General features: G+C 39.4%; 1 protein-coding gene across 1 annotated transcript in view; it reads right to left on the reverse strand.

Moving 5' to 3' along the window:
* Positions 1–1,453: 1,453 nt before the first annotated feature.
* The window catches only part of LRIG2 (leucine rich repeats and immunoglobulin like domains 2), an 86,942-nt gene continuing 68,626 nt past the window's right edge, over positions 1,454–19,769 (reverse strand). Inside the window, exons 14-19 of the mRNA XM_075853848.1 lie at positions 19,275–19,556; positions 12,958–13,407; positions 11,002–11,151; positions 10,111–10,260; positions 8,876–9,124; positions 1,454–8,178 (exon numbers count right to left, since the gene is read on the reverse strand). Of these exons, the coding sequence (XP_075709963.1) occupies positions 7,940–8,178; positions 8,876–9,124; positions 10,111–10,260; positions 11,002–11,151; positions 12,958–13,407; positions 19,275–19,556 (1,520 nt within the window). The 3' untranslated portion in view covers positions 1,454–7,939. The remainder of the gene's footprint in view (positions 8,179–8,875; positions 9,125–10,110; positions 10,261–11,001; positions 11,152–12,957; positions 13,408–19,274; positions 19,557–19,769) is intronic.

Consider the following 19,769-nt stretch of genomic DNA (forward strand, 5'->3'; position numbering starts at 1 on the left):
CTTTACTTTTCAGTCAAAAAAGCTGGGTAAGGGCTTGTTTATTGCGGGACGGGTTGTAATTTTATTGGTACTATTTTGGGGTGCATGGGATTTTATGATCACTTTTTATCCCATCTTTTGGGAGGGGTAGTGATAAAAAAAAAAAAGTAGCGATTATGGAATGGTCTTATTTATTTTATTTTTTTTGCGGCGTTCACAGTGTGGGAAAAAGAACATTAGTTTTATAGTTTGGGTCGTTACGGACGCGGCGATAACAAATGTGTACTTTTTAATGTTTGCCTTTTTTCCTATAATTATTTTATTATAGGAAAAAATGAAGTGTTTGTTTTTATTAACTTGAAACTTATTTTGACACTTTTATTCAACATTTTTATAAACTTTTTTGTTTTGTCCCACTAGGGGACTTCTGATCTTTACATTAATACATTGCACTACCCATATAGAGCAGTCCGTCATTCACTGATAGCAAGCCTATTAGGTCCAGTCTCTGGGCGGGGCCTAAAAGGCTATCACACGTGGCAGAACAGGTGGACATTGATAGGCCATAGCAACGATCGGCATCCTCACGATTACGTCGTGTCGATGCTGATCACTACAAAACACTAAGATGCTGAAATCACTTTTGATCGCGGCATCTAAGGGGTTAATGGCAGGGATCGGAGCTAGCTGTTCCCTGCTGTTACAGGACAGTGTCAGCTGTAACATACAGCTGACACCGGCGGCTGATGGCGCAGGCTTAGCTTCTGAGCCATCTTGTTACTGCGGCCGGACGCCTTTTAGGCCCCGCCTCTGGGTGGAACCTAGCAGGCTTCTGTACTCGGCAGATAGGAGGCCAGTGTTAGGCATTCGGTCTGCCTGAGCCCCACAATTTCATTGCGGGGTTCCGATCTGCTTGTAAACACCATAGACGCAGCGATGTTTTGATCGATGCATCTAAGGGGTTAATCGGCCGGATCGGAGGCTAGCGTTAAGCTATCACTGCTTTAAAACTGTCTGCAGCCACAGTACCCGGTTAACGCTATGACGTAATAGTTGTCAGTTCGCGTTAACAGGACAACGCCTGTGACTTACTATTACGTCACATTGCGTTAAGGGGTTAATGGAACAGGTGAGAAACTTTAGTTACAGTTCCAGTCTCCCTTTATAACTCTTAACTATACGATGAATACTCTGTTTCCATTATGTCCCAAGAGTGGCTAAAAACTTCAGCATGGCATCTTATGGCAGATAGGCAGAGAAACTGCCACATTTCTCAACAGTATAGTTGTAGGGAAGTTTTTCAAGATACAATGAGCTACTTTCGCCAAGTGTAATGTAAAATTGATGTGTTATTCTATCTCCATGTGCTTGTGCACTGAATGCACTTGGCATTAAAAGAGATTTTTGCTACCACCACCCAAAGGCTTCAGTATAGGGACTTAAATTATTCAAAGAACACCAGACACGCACAAGATGTTTTCGAACAGATTATATTGTGTGAATACATAAATCGTACCAGAACATTAACTTCCAATCAGTTACAAGAATATATCCTTCTCCTGTTAACCCCATCACTGTTAAAAATTACATGCATTGACTGATGATTTGTGCTGCAAGCCTATAGAGTAGTGGCATATTACAATCAACATCAAGCTTTTCACCAAACACGAGACTAAGTGTCAGATAATCCACACCAAAAATAATCTTGCAATAGTCTTTAGGTGGCCATACACTTTCGATAGATGACGGACAAACAGCAATTCCTCATGGCTGCCATACACATGCACGTTCGGCCGAGATTATGGGGAGCAGCTTATCTCGTGAGAATAAAAGATTAAAATCCAACATTCCTGAATCTCCTTTCCCCTTGCATCTGGTGTCAGGGGAGAAGCTGGACAGACCCATACACATTAGAGAGCCAGCCCAACTCGACAAAATATGCCAACGTTCATTTACTGTGTATGGGCACCTTTAAAAGGGTTAAACAGTTTCTAGATTTAAACCATACATTTTAAAGGAGGTTCTGAACCTAAACTTATTTTTTAAAATCTACCATATTAATGAGATTTTTGTAAAAAGTATATAGCACTTTCCATTCTGCCAATCCTCCTGGTTCCATTGCAATCAGCAGACTTCCAATTCAGAGTAGTCTGAGGCAGACAAGTTCCTAGGGATTCTTGGTCTGACAATACCATATAAAAAGCGGCAGCTATTAGTGTATCCATAGCAACCAGTCCAGCTCAAAACTAGACCGACACTGTACTGACAAAGCAGATTAGCAGCAGTCACTGAATGCAATTCTCCCATCCCAGCCTGTAATCTTAATTTAATAATTTAGATAAAGAATTTCTTTAAAATGTTGGTGTTCCTCAAATAGCCAGAAAGTTAATTAACTTGCATTCAACTGTTGTAACTATGTAACATAAAAATATTCATAAAAAAGAGCAATGAAACAAAAGCCTGTGGACAGACGTGGCACTCTTTTTGGAAAAACAGCAGACCCTTTTTTCTAGTCCGGGAGAACCTCTTTTCAAATTTGGTCACATTTTACAAAAAGATTTATAAAAAATAAAAATAAAAAGATTTAACAAATGTTTTCACTTTAGTATATTTATTATATACAAAACACAGGAAAAATAAAATACAGTTTAAAAAATTCTGGCTAGGAGTGGAGTGTATACAATTATGTCAAGCAGTTAATAAGTTAATCTGTGTCAAATTTCATGTCGGCTGCAATTTGTGAATTTTGTGTGTAGGAATCAGTGGTGGTCTTTGGTAAAAACGACCCCACTTCTAATGTTAATATTAGACACAGCTCTGTTAAAGGATTACTAGTCCAGTATTAAAGTGAAAATATGGGCAAAAACTGAACATTAAGTTTTAGGCCATACCCATGTAATGCAGCACTTACAGAAAAGTTTTGCTTACCTGAATTGCTGTCATATTGGACAATTCCCTCTGTTCTCTGTTAGGGCACAGTTGAAGCCAGTGCGGGCCATGACAATGGAGAACCCACTTGTAATACTTCTGATGCTGCCTGCGTGGGCTGCTCAAGAGTCACGGCCAGCACAGGCTTCAACTGTAGCCTAAGAATGATGGAACTCCGGTAAGTAAAACTTTTCGGGAAATGTTGTGATACATTGGTGTGGTCTAAAGCGAACATTTTCAGTTTTTGTCTGTAGTTACGCTTTAATGTTTCTATTTTCTCTCAAGTATAAGACAAAGACATACATATATACATACCCAATTGAGCGTGTAGCTTCCAAAAAAACAAAAAACTATTACATGGTCACATATGCTTTATCTTTGAAAGGCTTAGTACCCAGGTATGCCACTGTAATTATGTTAAAATGCACTATAGAGTATGTAGACTCTAGTGCAGAGATAGAACAACATCAGTTACATGGAGTGTAGAGAGATGACCCTTATTCTGCATTTTTCAAAAGCATCAATGTGGTCAGCTTTTACAATTCACTATTTTTGGTAGAAGTTATAGTCAAACATTTTGCAAGGGTAGCATATTTTAAATTCGATCTCTAAAGCAGCATAGTTTTATGGCAGTTGCCTAGAAAACTGCTCATTTTGAAGGTCATAGCTTACATTTACAGATATCATGCAACCCACTGAGCCAGTCATAAAATAGTTCCACTTCTGCCAGAAGCCATATAAATTCATTGTAGCAGCACATATTACCTTAGACACCTCATCCAAAAAAAGGTGCAATATAAAAAGGCATCAGGGCAAGTGGCTACATACTCATCTCAGCTATTCATCACCATTCCCAAAATTCTGCTGAGGCCATAAAAAAAGCCTTTGTCCTTTGCCATCTCTAAACAATTTATGTGTATTCATTTCATGGAAGATTAACCATTAAAGAGCGCTTTCAAAGCTTAGTGTTGAGGCAATAAGATTGAAATACATTTCTATCTACAGTTCACCCATACATCTGCATTGGAGGATGCTTTCATAAAATGTAATTTAATAGTAGACTAACACACTGCCTATTTAACATAATAAAAGTTTTGGCATATTAAAAAAAACTAAAACAATGATTCGACGAACAGGTATGTGCAATGTGTACAAAAATATCTTATCACAAGTATATTTACATATATAACAATAAGCATTGAAGCCTATAATCTTTGGCATTTCTGGGAAATTATTTAACAAAGGAGTGGAATTTTAGCGCAAGGATAATTAAAAAAAACAAACAAAAAACTTTGTAGTGTTGAAATAAACCTGGGGTTATATTTTTGATGTGAACTGATAGAGCTTTTTGGGGTTTTATAACAGAGTTCTACTATGGCTCAACTTTGCCTTCTGTGAAAATCTAAAAAAAAATAAAAATCGCTCACACAGAAATTACTGTAATCATTTTATAGAATGACTAGTTAGATTCTAGTTGTTAAAGACTGTGCACTTTAGAAACTATTTTTTTTATTGCGCCTATGCATTTAAAATAAAAATGTAACCAACTTAGCCTTGATTCAAAAAATAAATAAATCTACTGTTCTATGTGTCTCCATGGTCACAGACTACAAACAAACGCTGTGTGTAGTCGGATAGCGTTGTGTTACTAAACTTTCCATCCTCCTTCCCTTTTTGCTAACCTACAGAAAGTAGAATATGAGGCAGATGGTACGAAATAAAACAGGACTACAGGATTAGACTACACAGGGTTTGTTTGTAATCTTTAACCAAGAAAATTAACTTGGACTATGTTCTAAAATTGCCAGCTTGGCTATATATTGAAAAAGTTTTCTGTTGGTTTTTGAGGATTTGTGTAGAACTGAAAAAGGGTCTAATTGCACAATGCCTTAGTTGGTAATGCTTAATTTCCAGCAACTTAAAAGGTGCAAACAGAAAGGTAAACTAAATGAACGGTTATATTAAACGTGGATCTCGGTGTTGCGGTTACAAAGAAACCTCAACTTTAGACGTAAGCCATGAACAGAATTATGATATAAAAGAGTTAAAACTATACAGAATAATGGATCTGTGCAAGCACAGAACTAAAACATGCATAAAAATATTGACTTGTGGGGTACAGCAAGAAAATTAAAATTAAGGAGCATCCTATGCCATATCTGAGCAATGATTGTCCGGGTATGCTGTAAGCCACAAAACAAAATATTTAATTCATCTAGATGCCTTTTATTAGGCCTACAAGTTCTGTCATACGTCACGGACTCAATGATCATTTGGAAATTTTGTAGGATTGCACTTCTACATGCGTCTGTCTAAGGATTAATGGTAATGCAGCTCAGACAAGGGAAGAGATTTTTGCGATATTATTCAAAGTGCATTGAATAAATGGAATAATATCAACCAGCGAGGAAACATCTACTCAAGGACTTTCCATGAAAACTGATTCAGAATTAAAGACAATACAAGAACCACCATGCACAACTAAAAAAAGAATTTAAAAAAGGTATTGTCATAGCGAAAAAATAAAATAAAAAAAGTATTGCACAAATGCACCTAAAATAAAAATAGGAACTTTTTTTTTTTGTTGCAATTATTCATGACTAAAAATGCCTTACAATTTTGTATATATACCTCCTATGTAGACCTGTGTGTCTCCATTTTTGCAGGCTACAAACAAACATTGTGTAGTCTGATCCCACAGTCATCACCCATCTTACCAATTTGTGAGGGTATGTGCTCTCTGGGGAAATTTTTTTTCTACTAAAGGAATGAGCAGTTGCACATAATCAGACCATTCGTCGACTTTGTGACTCAAAGGTTTACTGGTATCAGGATTATGGAGACTTTTGGTCTATTCAGTTCTGGTGAATATGTTAAGGGATGTGCATGTAGACATGGCATAAGTGGCATGAATGAACTTTGCACTTTTAGTCTCGGTTGACTTTTTAAAGATGGGCAAAGGATTCCATTCAAATAGTAGGTAACAGACATTAAGTTTAGCTTGCCTTAAATTCTATTTCTAGCATTTCCTTCTTAAAGGAAAGCTAAACCTACATATGAATGACAAGTAAATAGAAGATAAACTTGCACTCAGTGTTTGTCAGTCGGCAGCGTTTTCTGCATGTTCCTGAAACAAATGGTCTTGTAGAATTCCATTGTCAGCTTGAAAATGGCTATGGGGCGGGGCTTAAACTTTTGTGGTCTCCTATTGCAGACAGCGCAGTGGGGGGAAGGCTCCATCTGCAGCCAGTTGTCTCATAGCCAGAGACAAAATTGTAAGGCGGAAGGGGGGAATGGTTGATCTACTGGGAAACATATAAAATTATTTTGTGATTTTAATGGCAATATCAGACAAAATAGGATTAAAGGAGGAGGAGGATCTGGAGGTTTTTTTTTTTTGTTTTTATAGTCTATGTTTAGTATTTCTTTAAAAATGTATATTCCTCAACTCTGGAGAGTGGACTAGACATTTCAGTATATGTAATTTGAGGGTTAATACCTGGTTTTGCATTCCGAAAAGAGAAGTACTATGGCATCTATGATTATCATCTTTTCTCTATGATTAAAAACAAATGTATAAAAAGTGCTTAAATAAAATAAAGATGTTGACCGGTGCTGAACTGTAGTTTTGAGACATTTGCCATGGTGCTATTGGTTTTTATGGTGATTAAGGAAACATTCAGCTTATACCACTTAGAGAATAACTTGATTCCACACATGAAACCCTACGTACATAAGCATACAGAAAGGAACATTGTACATTTAGTTGGAATGTGGAATCTGAATAATCTGCTTGTGGAATACATTACAGATATATACATAGTAGTATATACTGTATGAATGATTGCACAGCAAAATATTTTTCAATGCAATAAATGGTTAACTGCCCAAATACTGGAAAAATACCATTTTACATTCATAACGAATAAAAACTAGCAAAAATAACAAATATTCTAGTATCATAGTGACAAATATAAAAAGTCGGCCACAAAAAGGACAGGCTGGATGAGCATCACAGACATTATAGCTCAGCTGGAATGACAGAAATTGCCTTAGAAGGAGAGAAAGAAATTTCCCAAAACACATTTTTCTACCAAGAAATTCTCTCTGTTCTGCCTCATAAATGAATGTATTTCTCTGCAGTAGAATAGAACTAAAGCATGTATGCTCTGGTGGTTAATATATCCCATAAGGTCATAAAATTGGAGTACGCATTTTGTCATATGGGCAGCATAGTAGTATCAGAGTACATTTTCTTCCCGTCAATGGAAACATTTCTACGACTGGCCATCTTTATAACATTACTGATAATAAATGAAATTGCGGTCACGTAGCTACAGAATAATGCATTCATTTGATTCTCGACATGTAGACACGGCACGCAACTTTTTGGTCAATTTCGTCATTCAATTTAGCCACTATGGACTTTCCGACAAGTTTCCATAAATGTCAGAACGTTCTTAGGTGGTTTAAATATTAGCTATTGGGGCTATACCAAGGTTTGGATTGGAAAGTCTGTTTACTTCTACTTTCTGGCTATCAATTTCTGCTTCAACATTGATGGATGTAACTTTCTAAGGCATTTATGATTAGCCCAGTACATGTATGTATTTGGGGCTGCACCACTTGTACCCGCTGATTTTTCAGTAATGGCATACGGGTACATGCTTGCTTTTATGCGCATTTACAAAACATTTGCACATGTAATAAATGGATCCACCTGCAATTGTAACAACCACCTGGGAAAAATGTCTTTGCTCTTCAGATGTTCGGATGCCATAATCATCCTTTTTTTTTTTACTGAAGTTTCTGGTCAGTCAACTCATCCTAATGCAAACTGTAGAAGTGCTCAAATAAGGACCGGTCCAAGCTACGTAGTGTTGATCCAGTTGCTGTCCGATGCAGAAGATTTTTTGCATTGGTCCACATGACACGTTTGTAAACAAATCCATTGTAGCACTTTTTGGCCATTGATTAAAATTCTGAGGTAGTCAATACAAAGTCAGCTGACTTGCACATTCCTTTGGACACATTAAGTTGTCTCCTTATAATCACCAATATTAAGAGTCCTGCCCAAGTCGTAGTCCTGGTCGCATGACTGTGTGCAAGGTCTGGGAAATGGGCGCTCCTCTGCCCTGAATGAAGAGGCCACTTCACTTCTGCATTGTATACTTTTCTCGTGGACTGGTACAGAATGATGGCAGAAGTGAGGATGTGCTGTGGGAATGTTGTCATCTTTCTTTATACTCCAGGACGGACAGGAGAAAGAATCTAAAAGCGCAAACAACAAGTAAATGATCGTGTTTAGTAATTGTACAGATAAGAACCAGCAATTAATTTTTATATTTTCCTCATTAATCACTTCATAAACTTCAAGGCAGTGTTAAGCGGAAAAATTATTTTCAAATTACAGGTGCCTATTATTTCTGCGGAGAGCAGTGGGGCACAATATAAGACGAGAGCACCAGTAGGTTAGTCTAATATGACAGTAAGGCTAAGTTCACACAGAGTTTTTTGCAGGCGGAATTTCTGCCTCAAAGTTCCGTTTGGAAGTTTCAGGCAGACTTTCCTCTCCCTGCACGCCGATTTTCGCCTGCGGCCGTTGAGAGCCGTGGGCATAAAACGCAGCGAAATTATGCATAAGAACGGGTTCACATGGTGGTCAAAATGTGTTTGTCGTGAACTGGGGCAAAACCACGCCATTTTGACCGCAACGTGTGAACCCAGCCTAATGAACACAAAATGTTATTTTTTTCAGATCTCAGAGTCTTTTTTTTCTAAGGAACTCACAAGGAGTTCATATCCATCTACTTTGTGAGTAATGGTCCTTTTGAGACATGGAGCAATTAAAGATACACAGCTGTAGCGGAATATAGCGCCAATATATTAAAGAATGTGGAAGGATCTCTCTTGCTAGAATTGAATGATGATATTTACGCGCCCAGATGTGAATAGTTAGGTTGCTTACCACAGCTGGGGTTTCCACAGTCCTTTCTTTCGTAGCTGGTGAGGAATGCAGACATGTCAGCAGCAGATGAGCTCATGTCATGTGAATGAGGTGGAAATGTGTCTTTTGGAATCGGGACTATAAGGTTAGACAATGTGTGGTCCATTGGGTCCTCCTCTGTAATGTAAGTATATGGACAGAATTCCCTGGTTCTTGAGTAGATGTTCGCATTGTCATAACAATCAGAACAGATCATAAGCTGACCAGTACCTAGTAGAAATTCAAGAAAAGCTTATTAATCTAATTCCATTATGAAGAACAAACTGCTGAGAAAGACTGCAGCTAATCCTACACAAAGATCACAGGGCACAGTCAAGTTCTCAATTTGGACGACTGGAGAGGAGGGTCCAACTTATTAAAATGGTTTTCTGACAAACAGAAAAATAATAAACTGTAATAGAAGTACCTTTACAGCTCTGCTCCTGCTAGCATTCATCTTGTCCATGTGGCTCCAGGGTTACTGCCTGGGGCAATGACATTGGATCTATAGTGATGTCTCGCCACACTAGAAATGTTTCATTCATAGTGATGCAACATCACCCGGTAGACATGGTCATGTGACGACATGTCACCCCATAAGGATGTAAAACCAGAGACCAATTGAGGCAAGTAGAAGAAGAGACTTTTATAGGCATTTTCATTTGTGGTAGTTTCAAGGCGTTGTGTGTTTTGTTTTTTTAGCTTTTTAAAGCACATTAGCAAAATTTTGAATAAAACATAATGATATATGTTTACACCATCTATCGACCTATATATCTTTGCAAAAGACAACTTTTTCTTTTGTATTGTACTTTTAAGGGTGGTGACTGAACCCGCTCGTCCAAGGCTGTTTTTAACTCCCAACGCTGGTTTCTACCTATCCCAAATACATTTTATAGGCCTGGCCTGCAGACAGAGGTGCAAGTCACCTATTTTACAGGCATAATGCTTTGTGTAAGGACCGATTTGCATGCGGGTCGTCTTGTCATGGCAGGTGGGCTCATCCAATTTGATTAAAATGTGCGCCGAGTACCTCACATTTCTAACTATAGTAAAGATTGCAGAATGCAATTTATATAAATCCATATATTAAATGTTTACAGAAATCCGAGTGCCCACAAAGGGCTGCTGCATCTTCGTGTTTGTTTACCCATATATCTATATACACACACGCACTGAACTTACAAGTGGTAGCACTAGACAATCCCTTTTCTCACCTGGTACAGGTAGGCTGTCCCTTCTGTCTCCTGGATGTAAGCCGTGATTTCGACCATACAATTGTGGTATTCTACCGTTCTGCAGATTAGACGCATACTGCGAATTCAGGATTTCTGCATCTGCCTCACTACCAGTATCAACATATAATCCTAATGGAAAATAATATATACATTAGCGCAAGCTTAAAAAAAATAAAGCTTAAAAACGTAGTGGTATTTTTAACAGGCTGACAGATGTATAGTTTCATTATAGTTAAAAAAGTTAGAGGTAATTCAAATGTAAAGATTGCATCTGATAGATTATGGACAGTTCAGATCTGACCAAACATTTCAATAAAATAGACAGAAGTATTATTCCATCCTAAGGCTTTATCTATTTGCTCATCACTTGCGTTACATGAAAAATAGAAGTCATGCGAGGTCCGTATATATTTTTCCCTGACAATCTATACAATACAAAAATGTCCCCAATACAACCACCAAAGCTTGTGTCTTCATTCTGCTAGGTGTAAAGTGAGTGACGGCCTAACCATGGTGTATATGACCAGACAAAAAGTGTGCAGTGAAAATAGACCGTTAAGTTTAAGGGGTTATGGATTACCCATGCATTTATAAAGTTCTGATTTGTTGGCGGTACACCAGTATATGGCTCTGAAAACAATAAGAAACACAAGGGCGGTTTGCAGCCCCATTGGCCATTCAAAAACTTTTTTACTCAGGTTTCCATTTGCTTGAGTGTATAAAGTGAACAGCAGCTTCTCAATCCTAAGTAAAATTAAAAGCATTTCAAATGGAAATCATGTTTCAGATATATTCAAATTGACCAACCAAAGCAAACATTTATTTCTAACGTGTAAAAATGCAGCAGTTTTCTTGATCTTCTTTACTTACCATCTGTCCCCTTATGAACACAACCACTGGCAGGAGGCATGAGTTGCTGATGGCTGCCAGCCTCAGAGTTACTGTATCCTTCAGGGGGCTCAGACAGAGTTCCTTGGGAAGACAGATAGCTGGGGATGTCAGCAGGTAAATTCATGTCCTCTGAAGAGAAAAAAATAAGACTTTCAATAAACAACGTGTACGTGCTTAATGAGTTTGCCTGGTTTAGAAAAAAAACATTTTCATGAACCATTCTAGGAATTCTGAGTAAGAGGAGGGTCCCATGTTCAGGATCTTCCACTCTAGACCAGAGTGGAGCACTGTTACAAAGACCTTCTCTAACCATGGAGGACCTGTCCTGTTCAGCATTACAGGCAACCCAATATGAACGAGAACTGTGTAATGCCTAAGTTCCCCTGTGGTGGTGCTACAGGGAAAATGAACACTTATTGCCAGGTTTCCCCACAGATTTCAGCTGAAACTCTTATTGTCAAAGTACCTTCTTACAAGTAGGGATTGTCCTAAGTGAACAACCCATTTAATTACTTCATTTTACTAGATATACTTCTCTGTATAAGTGTTTGCCGGAACAGAATACTTGTCCTATATATATTTTTCCTTTCACAAATAAGAAACAAATACCATAGTTTAAGGCTATGTTCACACGGAGTATTTTGGGGGAGGAATATCTGCCTCAAAGCTCCAAACGGAATTTTGAGGCAGATATTCCTCCCCCAAAATACTCCGTGTGAATAGCAATGATCGCGCCGTTTTTCGCCCGCGGCCATTGAGCGCCGCGGGCAGAAAACACGCTTTCTCCTGCCTCCCATTGAAGTCAATGGGAGGTCGGAGGCGGAAGCGCCCGAAGATAGGGCATGTCGCTTCTTTTTCCCGCGAGGCAGTTTTACTGCTCGCGGGAAAAAGACGCCGACGCCTCCCATTGAAATCAATGGGAGGCGTTCTCGGGCCGTTTCTGCCGAGTTTTGCGACGCGGTTTCCGCGTCAAAAAACTCGGCAAAAGACCCCGTGTGAACATAGCCTAACAGTTGTAAAAAGTTACAATAATTACATCACAGACAAGTAGGATTGATATTTCCTATAGTAGCCAATCAGATCACTGGCTTAAAGCATTGATCTGACTGGCTGCGATCAATAACACTGACTCTTCGTTGGCATAGTTTTTATACAAGAAGTTTAATGTATATTTATGGATAGAAATAGAATAACTCGGTTATTTCTATTTTTAGCAAACCAAACCTGTGTAATCATTTCCACTCCATAACCTAGGAGAGATCTCTGGGAGATTGCTTGTGCATGTTTGCAGCTATGAATTGAACATATTAGACTAAAAGGATCCCACAAGAATTATGTACACAGCAGATGAAAGAGGAGAACTTCTCAATTCATGAGTATCTGGAGTTTACATTTCAAGATAATAATGTTTTTGAGTATTGGCCCCTTGCTTTGTAGATAGCTGTACAATTCACCACCATGCACATAATTCATAGAGGTAAAGTAGCCTGACACATGAAGGTTAAAGAAAGGTCAAACTTGTTATTTTGTCATCTACTATTTTCTTTTTCATCTTTGTAAAAAGGACAAGATCTAAGCCTTGAAGCATTGCACTTCTAGGAATAAAATATCGCCAGAATACAATATATTTTTAATAGTTCTGGAATAAAAACAAAAAACACATTTCCTTTAGTGTACATGTAAATATTTGTATATAATCGGCCCATTCTGACATGACTAGTTCCGATGACTTATATTTCCGCTTTAGGTTATTTTTCTCCTTTAATAAAATCAATACATTCTTGCAGGCCAACAACCCTTGACAAGAAAAACCCTTGGAATTGCTTCAACAAATACATCACCCTTGTGTCAAAGCAAACCAGATCTTCCTCCTGTCAACAAATCGTAAAGAAAATTTGAACCAAGAAATTGAACATGATACCATTGGACTCTTACCAGTATTAGTTATGCTGTAATCCTCACTTTTTCTTCTCATATGGTATATAACAATCACCCAGACCAATGATGTCCCCACTACACAGCAGACAACCACAATTATGACAATACCAACAGTGGTCCACCCATCTTCTTCATAGCCAACGATGTTTTGAGATGAATCACAGTTAGGGGATGACAAGACATATAGGTTGATGTGACCGCGCTCAGTTCCAAGGGTATTCGACATGCTGCATGTGTATTTCCCAGCATCCTCTGGGCCAGTATCCACAATAATGAGTAGCTGATTTGCAGCAGCAAAGAAGTGTCGCTCGGTTACCATCAGTGGCCCATCATCTTTGGTCCAGTTCAGACGAGGAGCTGGGCTTCCTCCTGCTATACACTGCAATACAGCAGTCTCCCCACGAGCAACTGTTCTGTCTTCCAGGGGTCTTATAAAAGAGGGAGTTTCTGAGAGCGAGAAAGAAAGAACATCACATAGTTATAACCACCATCAGTGGTTAGAGACTTGCTGCTTGCGTCATATACAATTCAGCAAAACAAAAAAATATAATAAAAGCCGTTTCTTTAACAGGGATGTACAGAAAAATAGCATACATGAAAACGGTTTTATTATGCTATACTTTTACTATTATTATCAAGCTTTATTCTTAGAAAAAAATAAATAAATCCATAGAAAAAAAAAAAGGATTTAACAATTACGTAGATTTACAATTTTAGTCCCCCTATATACCCTCTCCAAGCCTGGAACAGAAATATATGATTCAAAAGTACCCAACCATGGCGTCCAAATATGCCCATGTTATTTAAAGAAGCATTTGGGCAATAGTGCCCAAACTGGTCAACCATTGTGACTCCGTTGATCTATTGAGGGATCCAAAATTGCAAAACGGTCTTCCTAGCCGCTAATGACCTACATATACCAAATACAACGTTACTGCTTTTACTATGGGTAGAAGTATAGATGAGAATACAAAATTTGATATCAAATAACATATCTATCATAAACTGTTTTAATCTTTCTAATAACACAAGACCAGTAACATCTTAATTTTGAGCAATTCCAGAGTAAATGAACCAGTATTTCTGGATAAATTCGACACTTAGGGCACAGAGGCAAAACTCTAAATCCAAATTTGGCGAGTACCGTTGGAGAAAGTTTAGCTCAAAATGGCAAAAACTAAAAAATTTATAAATCTTTAAGAATCTATTGGAGATAAAAAAAAAAGGACATCTTCAATATCCTTAACCATTCGTCATCCAAAACAGGGCCACAATCGCATTCATATTTTCTCTTCAATTCTAAATTTTCATCATTATTTAGTTGAATAAGATTCGAAGTGCCCCCTCTAATTTTCAATTTGAAAGATTATTTGTCAGGACCGTGGTCGCGGACGGCCGCCTTTCCTTACCTCACGACGGCTCCGACCACAGACCTTTGGCATCCTGCCAGCGTCTCCCTCCTAGGAAATACCAGCTCTCATGGCCGTCCGGCACTGCTCTGCAAGTTAGGGTGCGCGCGCGGTCCTGACCTTAAAGTGCCGGCGCGCACACGTTAAAAATTCCCTAACCTATCCCCCAATCCCCCTGGACTATAAAAAGGGCTCCGCCCTTCCACTTCTTGCCCAAGCGTTGTCTACCCATGTTCGTACTGAAAATGGTCTCTTAGTTGTATCCCTGCTCCCAGTATTCCTGTGCCCTGCTACCTGTATTCTGTGCTGTGTTTGCTCCTGAGCCTCATCTAGTGTTGGAGTCGTGTTGTGCCATCTGCCACGCCTGCTGTCATACACCACGTCCGGTGTCATCTGCTACTTCTGGTATCATCCACCACGTAAAGCTCCATCTGTGCCAAAGCCTCGGCTACTGTCTGGACTCTTACAGGTACCCTTGTGCTAAGTATTTTGCATGGACTTTTTATAGACTGATTTGGCCAGCTGCCACTCCGCTACGGCGGAGCAGCTTAGTTGGTCCACATACCACTAGATCGTGACAATATTCAAGTTATTATATAACATATGGTACAAATCTATCAGCACAGTAAATATATTTATATACTGTATATGTCTAGAAAGATGATGGCAGTACTGCAGGTTGTGCGCTGTGATCTTCCAACTTAGCAACACACAATTTACACACAGTAACACCAGTAGAGTAAAGCAAACTACATTCTGCCTACAGGCAGACATGAAAAGCAGCCCCAGACTGAAGAAATGGTGAAGATCTTACAGTATGGATTAAAGCAGACCCCTGTTAATTGAATCATATTTTAGGTTCAGGTTTGAGAGGCTCCTGTACCAAGTAGCACAAAAAAAAAGTGTTTGTCTAATAACTCCATAGTAAAAACATAGACTCATTCTTATGTCTGCACTATTGATGAGCAAGGTGCTGCCTTCTCGCATCATCTTAAAAGGGTTGTCTCATCATAGATAGTGGGTCTAAATCTATGCTATTCAAAAAAACTAAATACAGTACCGGTCAAAAGATTAAGAACACCTCCATTATTCCAGTTTTTATTGATATTTACACAGTTTAATGTCTCAAATGTACTTTATTCTATGCTTTCCTTTCAAACAAGTTAAAATTAATAAAAATAATAGATTAACTTTGATTCAACAAATGAAATCTAGATTTTTGACTCTTCAGAGTTGCCACTTTTAGCTGATATAACAGCTTTACAAATTTGTGGCATTCTTTCTACAATTGCATTTAGATATTGTCCAGAAATTTCCTCCCAACATTGTTGCAGAAGTTCCCACAAATGTGCTGCACTTGCAGGTTGCTTTGCTTTCACCCTTATGTCCAGTTCATCCCAAGTCTGGAGACTGTGCAGGCCAGTCAATTCTTTGAAGCCTACCGGCTTCTTCTTGTCTTCTAGGTTATGGCAGAACTACCCAAGAAGTATGTTTTAGATCATTGTCTTGCTGTAATATGATCCCCTGACCAAGTGGGCGTACATCTGAGGGTATTGCATGGGGCATCAAAAACCTGTGGTTGTCTTTTTTGTCCAGTGTGCCAGTAACCCTGTGCAAGTTGTCAGCGCTGTATCCAGCAAAAGAACCCCAGACCATCACGCCTCCTCCTCCATGTTCGACAGTTGGTGCCATACACTGAGAAAACTTCCTTTCACGTACTCGATGACGTACAAAAACCCTGCGTGATGTACCAAAGATGTCAAATTTTGATTCATCAGTCCATAAGATCTTCTTCCAATCTTCAGTAGTCCACTGGAGGTGTTGTTTGGCCAAGGAAAGTGTTTTTTTTTTTTTGCAAACTTAGCAGTGGCTTTCTTACAGATACTCTGTCAAATCTGCGGATAGAAGTCTTCTCTTCACAGTTGCAATGGAAACTTGTTTATTTTTTTGCTGCATTAAGCCCTTCGGGAGGAAGCCATTTTTTGATTTTTAATTTTTCACTCCCCGCATTGCAAGAGTCATAACTTCTTTTATTTTTCCGTCAATATAGTGGTGTGAGGGCTTATTTTTTGCGGGATGAGTTGTAGTTTCTTTTGGTACCATTTATAGTTCCATATAATGTACTGGGAAACTGTAAAAAAAAAATATTTGCGGGCTGAAGTTGAAAACTGAGATTCCTCAATTGTTTTTTGAGTTTCGTTTTTACGGCTCTCACCATGCGGTAAAAAAAAAATAATTATCTTTATTCTGTGGCCCAATACGATTACAGAGATACCAAATTTATATAGGTTTTTTTATATTTTACTACTTTGATTGATAATAAACTTTATTTTTTTCACCAATTGAGTGGTGTGAGGGCTTATTTTGTGGGACGAGTTGTAGTTTTTATTGGTACCATTTTTTGTTGGATCGCTTGTACAATATACTGCAATACTAACGTATTGATGTATATCGTCATTTTTACAGGCTTCTGTTCAGCCCTTCATTAGGCCTCGGGCTGCCAAAACAACCGTCATCATCCCCGACCTCATTACGGGGGTGGGGATGCGATGAGCTGTCGGAGGGGGCTGCCCCAGTTTTCAACACCTCAGATGATGCGGTCACGATTGACCCCAGCATTTGAGGGGTTAAACAGCCAGGAACAGCGTGATCGCTGCTCCCGGCTGTTAGTCCTGGGTGTCCGCTGTAAAATACAGCCGGCACCCGCAGCATATGGAGCGCACTTGGCGCGAGAGCGCTCCAAACATCACCCCCCCCACACACACCCGGACGTAATGGCGCGTCCGGGTGCAGGAAGGGGTTAAGCTGGGCTTGAAAATTTTGTGCCGTGAGGCGCCGATCACGCAAACTGTTGACTCTTAAAAACTCATCTGATTTTGCAGTGGCCTTTGGTCTGCCAGACGTCTTCCTGTCAGTTTCCAAGTGCCTTTTGATGGTATAGGAAACAGTACTGACTGCCACCTTGGCTAAGGGTTATAATTGTCTGTCTGTCTTCTTTTGTAAGGCCGGATTCACACGAGCGTGTTCGGCCTGTGATATACGGACTGTATGCCGGCAGTACACACTGCAGGTAGACTGGCTCCTAGCGTCATAGTTATCTATGACACTAGGAGTCCCTGCCTCACTGCAGGAAAACAGTCAAGTACTGTAATCATGTTTTCAGTACGGGACAGTTTTCCATGACTCCCTGCAGTGTGTTCGGTCCGGGAAATACTGCCGGCATACGGTCCGTATATCACGGACCGAACACGTTCGTGTGAATCCGGCCTTAATTGCCTTTTATTCGCCATTATGAAAGAAATGTGCTCTGTCCTGAAGAGCAAAACTGTTCAAATCCTGCCCTACAAGGTGTTGTAATGAGGTCCGTTACAACACTGGTTATATAGAATCAGAGGGTTTGAAAGTAATCTCCAAAAGTTGAGACACCTGTAGTAAAGTTTTTATCCAATGTCAAACCAAAATTTGCTTTCTGTGCTGCAGAGCAGCTGTCCTTGATGTCTTCCCTGAAAAAAGCCCTTTGATTAAAATCAGAAATTCAGATTATTGTTGCGGTTTAGGTTAAAAATTCATATTATTTTTAGGTTTTTAACTTATTTTTGAACCATTTCATGTTATTTGCTGTACTAGAACTGTGTGAATGTAAAAAATAACTGGAAGAATTGAGGCGTTCTAAACCTTTTGACCGGTAGTGTACAGTCGCAAAAAAATGTTATTTAAACACGGTGGTACCTAGATTCATGTCTAGCTGTTTGTTCACATGTATGGCACCTCCTGCTGTTTCCTATAGCAGACGCTTTCCACGTCCTTCCAGCGATGCTCACGCTGGAGGACACGCATGTGCAGTCTGTACTAGTGTTTGGCCAGATATATAGAGCACCTAGAAAAGAATCAATCCACTAGGAGGTCCCTCTGCCGAGCCTCCCTGATTCAGCTTTCTCACGTCATAGCGTTGAGAAAGCGGAGCATGCGTAGTGTAAATATCTTACCTGTACTGGTTCAGCAGTACAGGCACAACTGCGCCGATTTCTTATTGTACTTTGCATTGACGCTATTCAGAACGTCAGGGCCCTGGTCCTGACATTCTCTATTGAGCACAGCAGGGAGGAAAAACAAGGCTTGGGTAGCGACACAGCACCAGGGGGAGGGAAAATATTGCAGAGCCGCATGAACGGAATTATGGAGATTGTAGGAGGCAACGTTCCAAGTCCGGTGACGTGTGCCTCCAGAAGCCCCCTCACATTGAGTGGATTGCTGCGCGTTTCAACGGGGAATTCAAATGCGAAAAATTACCTTAGAAAGGTATGGTGGAAACACAAATAGCAATCAGGAAACTGTTACTTTTGTAAAGAAATTAGGAGAGTTTGGGAGTAAATGAGGTCATGGGATAACCCCATTGACTAAAGACTGGTGGCTGATGATAAATAATCTTGTATTTTCAGAACGTTCCAGAAGCCAAAAGGGGTTATCAATGGGGTCCGAAATTAGCCAAATTTTTATGGCATTTCTAATTTATATACTATAAAAGTGAATTAGCAGAAAAGCCCTTTGATGCACTGGAGTTAAAAGAGTAGCATCCTGCTAGAGAAAGGGTGTGCCCCCCCCCCCCCTTCCCCAGAAACAGCACCGCTCCTTTCAACTGTCAAAACTCACATAGAATCAAGTGTGAAGTGTCACATTCTCTATATAAACTACTCTGTTGATTTATGAATAAATAGACTCCATCTAAAAGATTAGTATCTAAAGAGGAGCACATATTGTGCCTCACCGATTCTCCTGCAGGTTTGACATTCACTTTTGACAAATAAAAAAAAAAAATATGTTTATCAATTCCCTTATTGTATTCTATGGGCAGGTAAATTAATTTTCCCATCTTCATAAGAATCAAGTAAAAAAGTTAAAGATTACCTAATACAGTCAGTGTGACGTTGGTACATACACTGCCTGCAGCATTTTGTGCTGTGCAGCTATAAAGACCCATATCTTCAATTTTGACATTGACAATGAACAAGACCTCATCTTCTGGCATAACATGCATGCGGCGCTCTCGGGCTGCAGGGAAATCCGTTCCACCATCTTTCTGCCATGCAATTTGTGGAGGTGGGTGACCTTCTGCTGCACACTCTAAACGTGCCATGGCACCAGTGCGGATTGTCAAGTCCATTGGAGTTTTCAGAAAGGAGGGCATTTCTATTAAGGATATAAAAAAAAAAAAACACCATAACGTGAATGAAAAGAAGAAGCATGAAGCGTATATTACTGTTCACTAAGTTTACTATTTAAAGAGACTGTCACCCAGTTTATGATGCCATATCTGAGGGCAGCATAAAGTAAAATCCGTTTATCTCCTGCAGCGCGAGCAAGGAGTCCTCTCAATAATGTCCTCGTGCTCATGAGAACTCG

This window comes from Rhinoderma darwinii, chromosome 2 (assembly GCF_050947455.1).
Source record: "Rhinoderma darwinii isolate aRhiDar2 chromosome 2, aRhiDar2.hap1, whole genome shotgun sequence".
NCBI classification, from domain to species: Eukaryota; Metazoa; Chordata; class Amphibia; order Anura; family Rhinodermatidae; genus Rhinoderma; species Rhinoderma darwinii.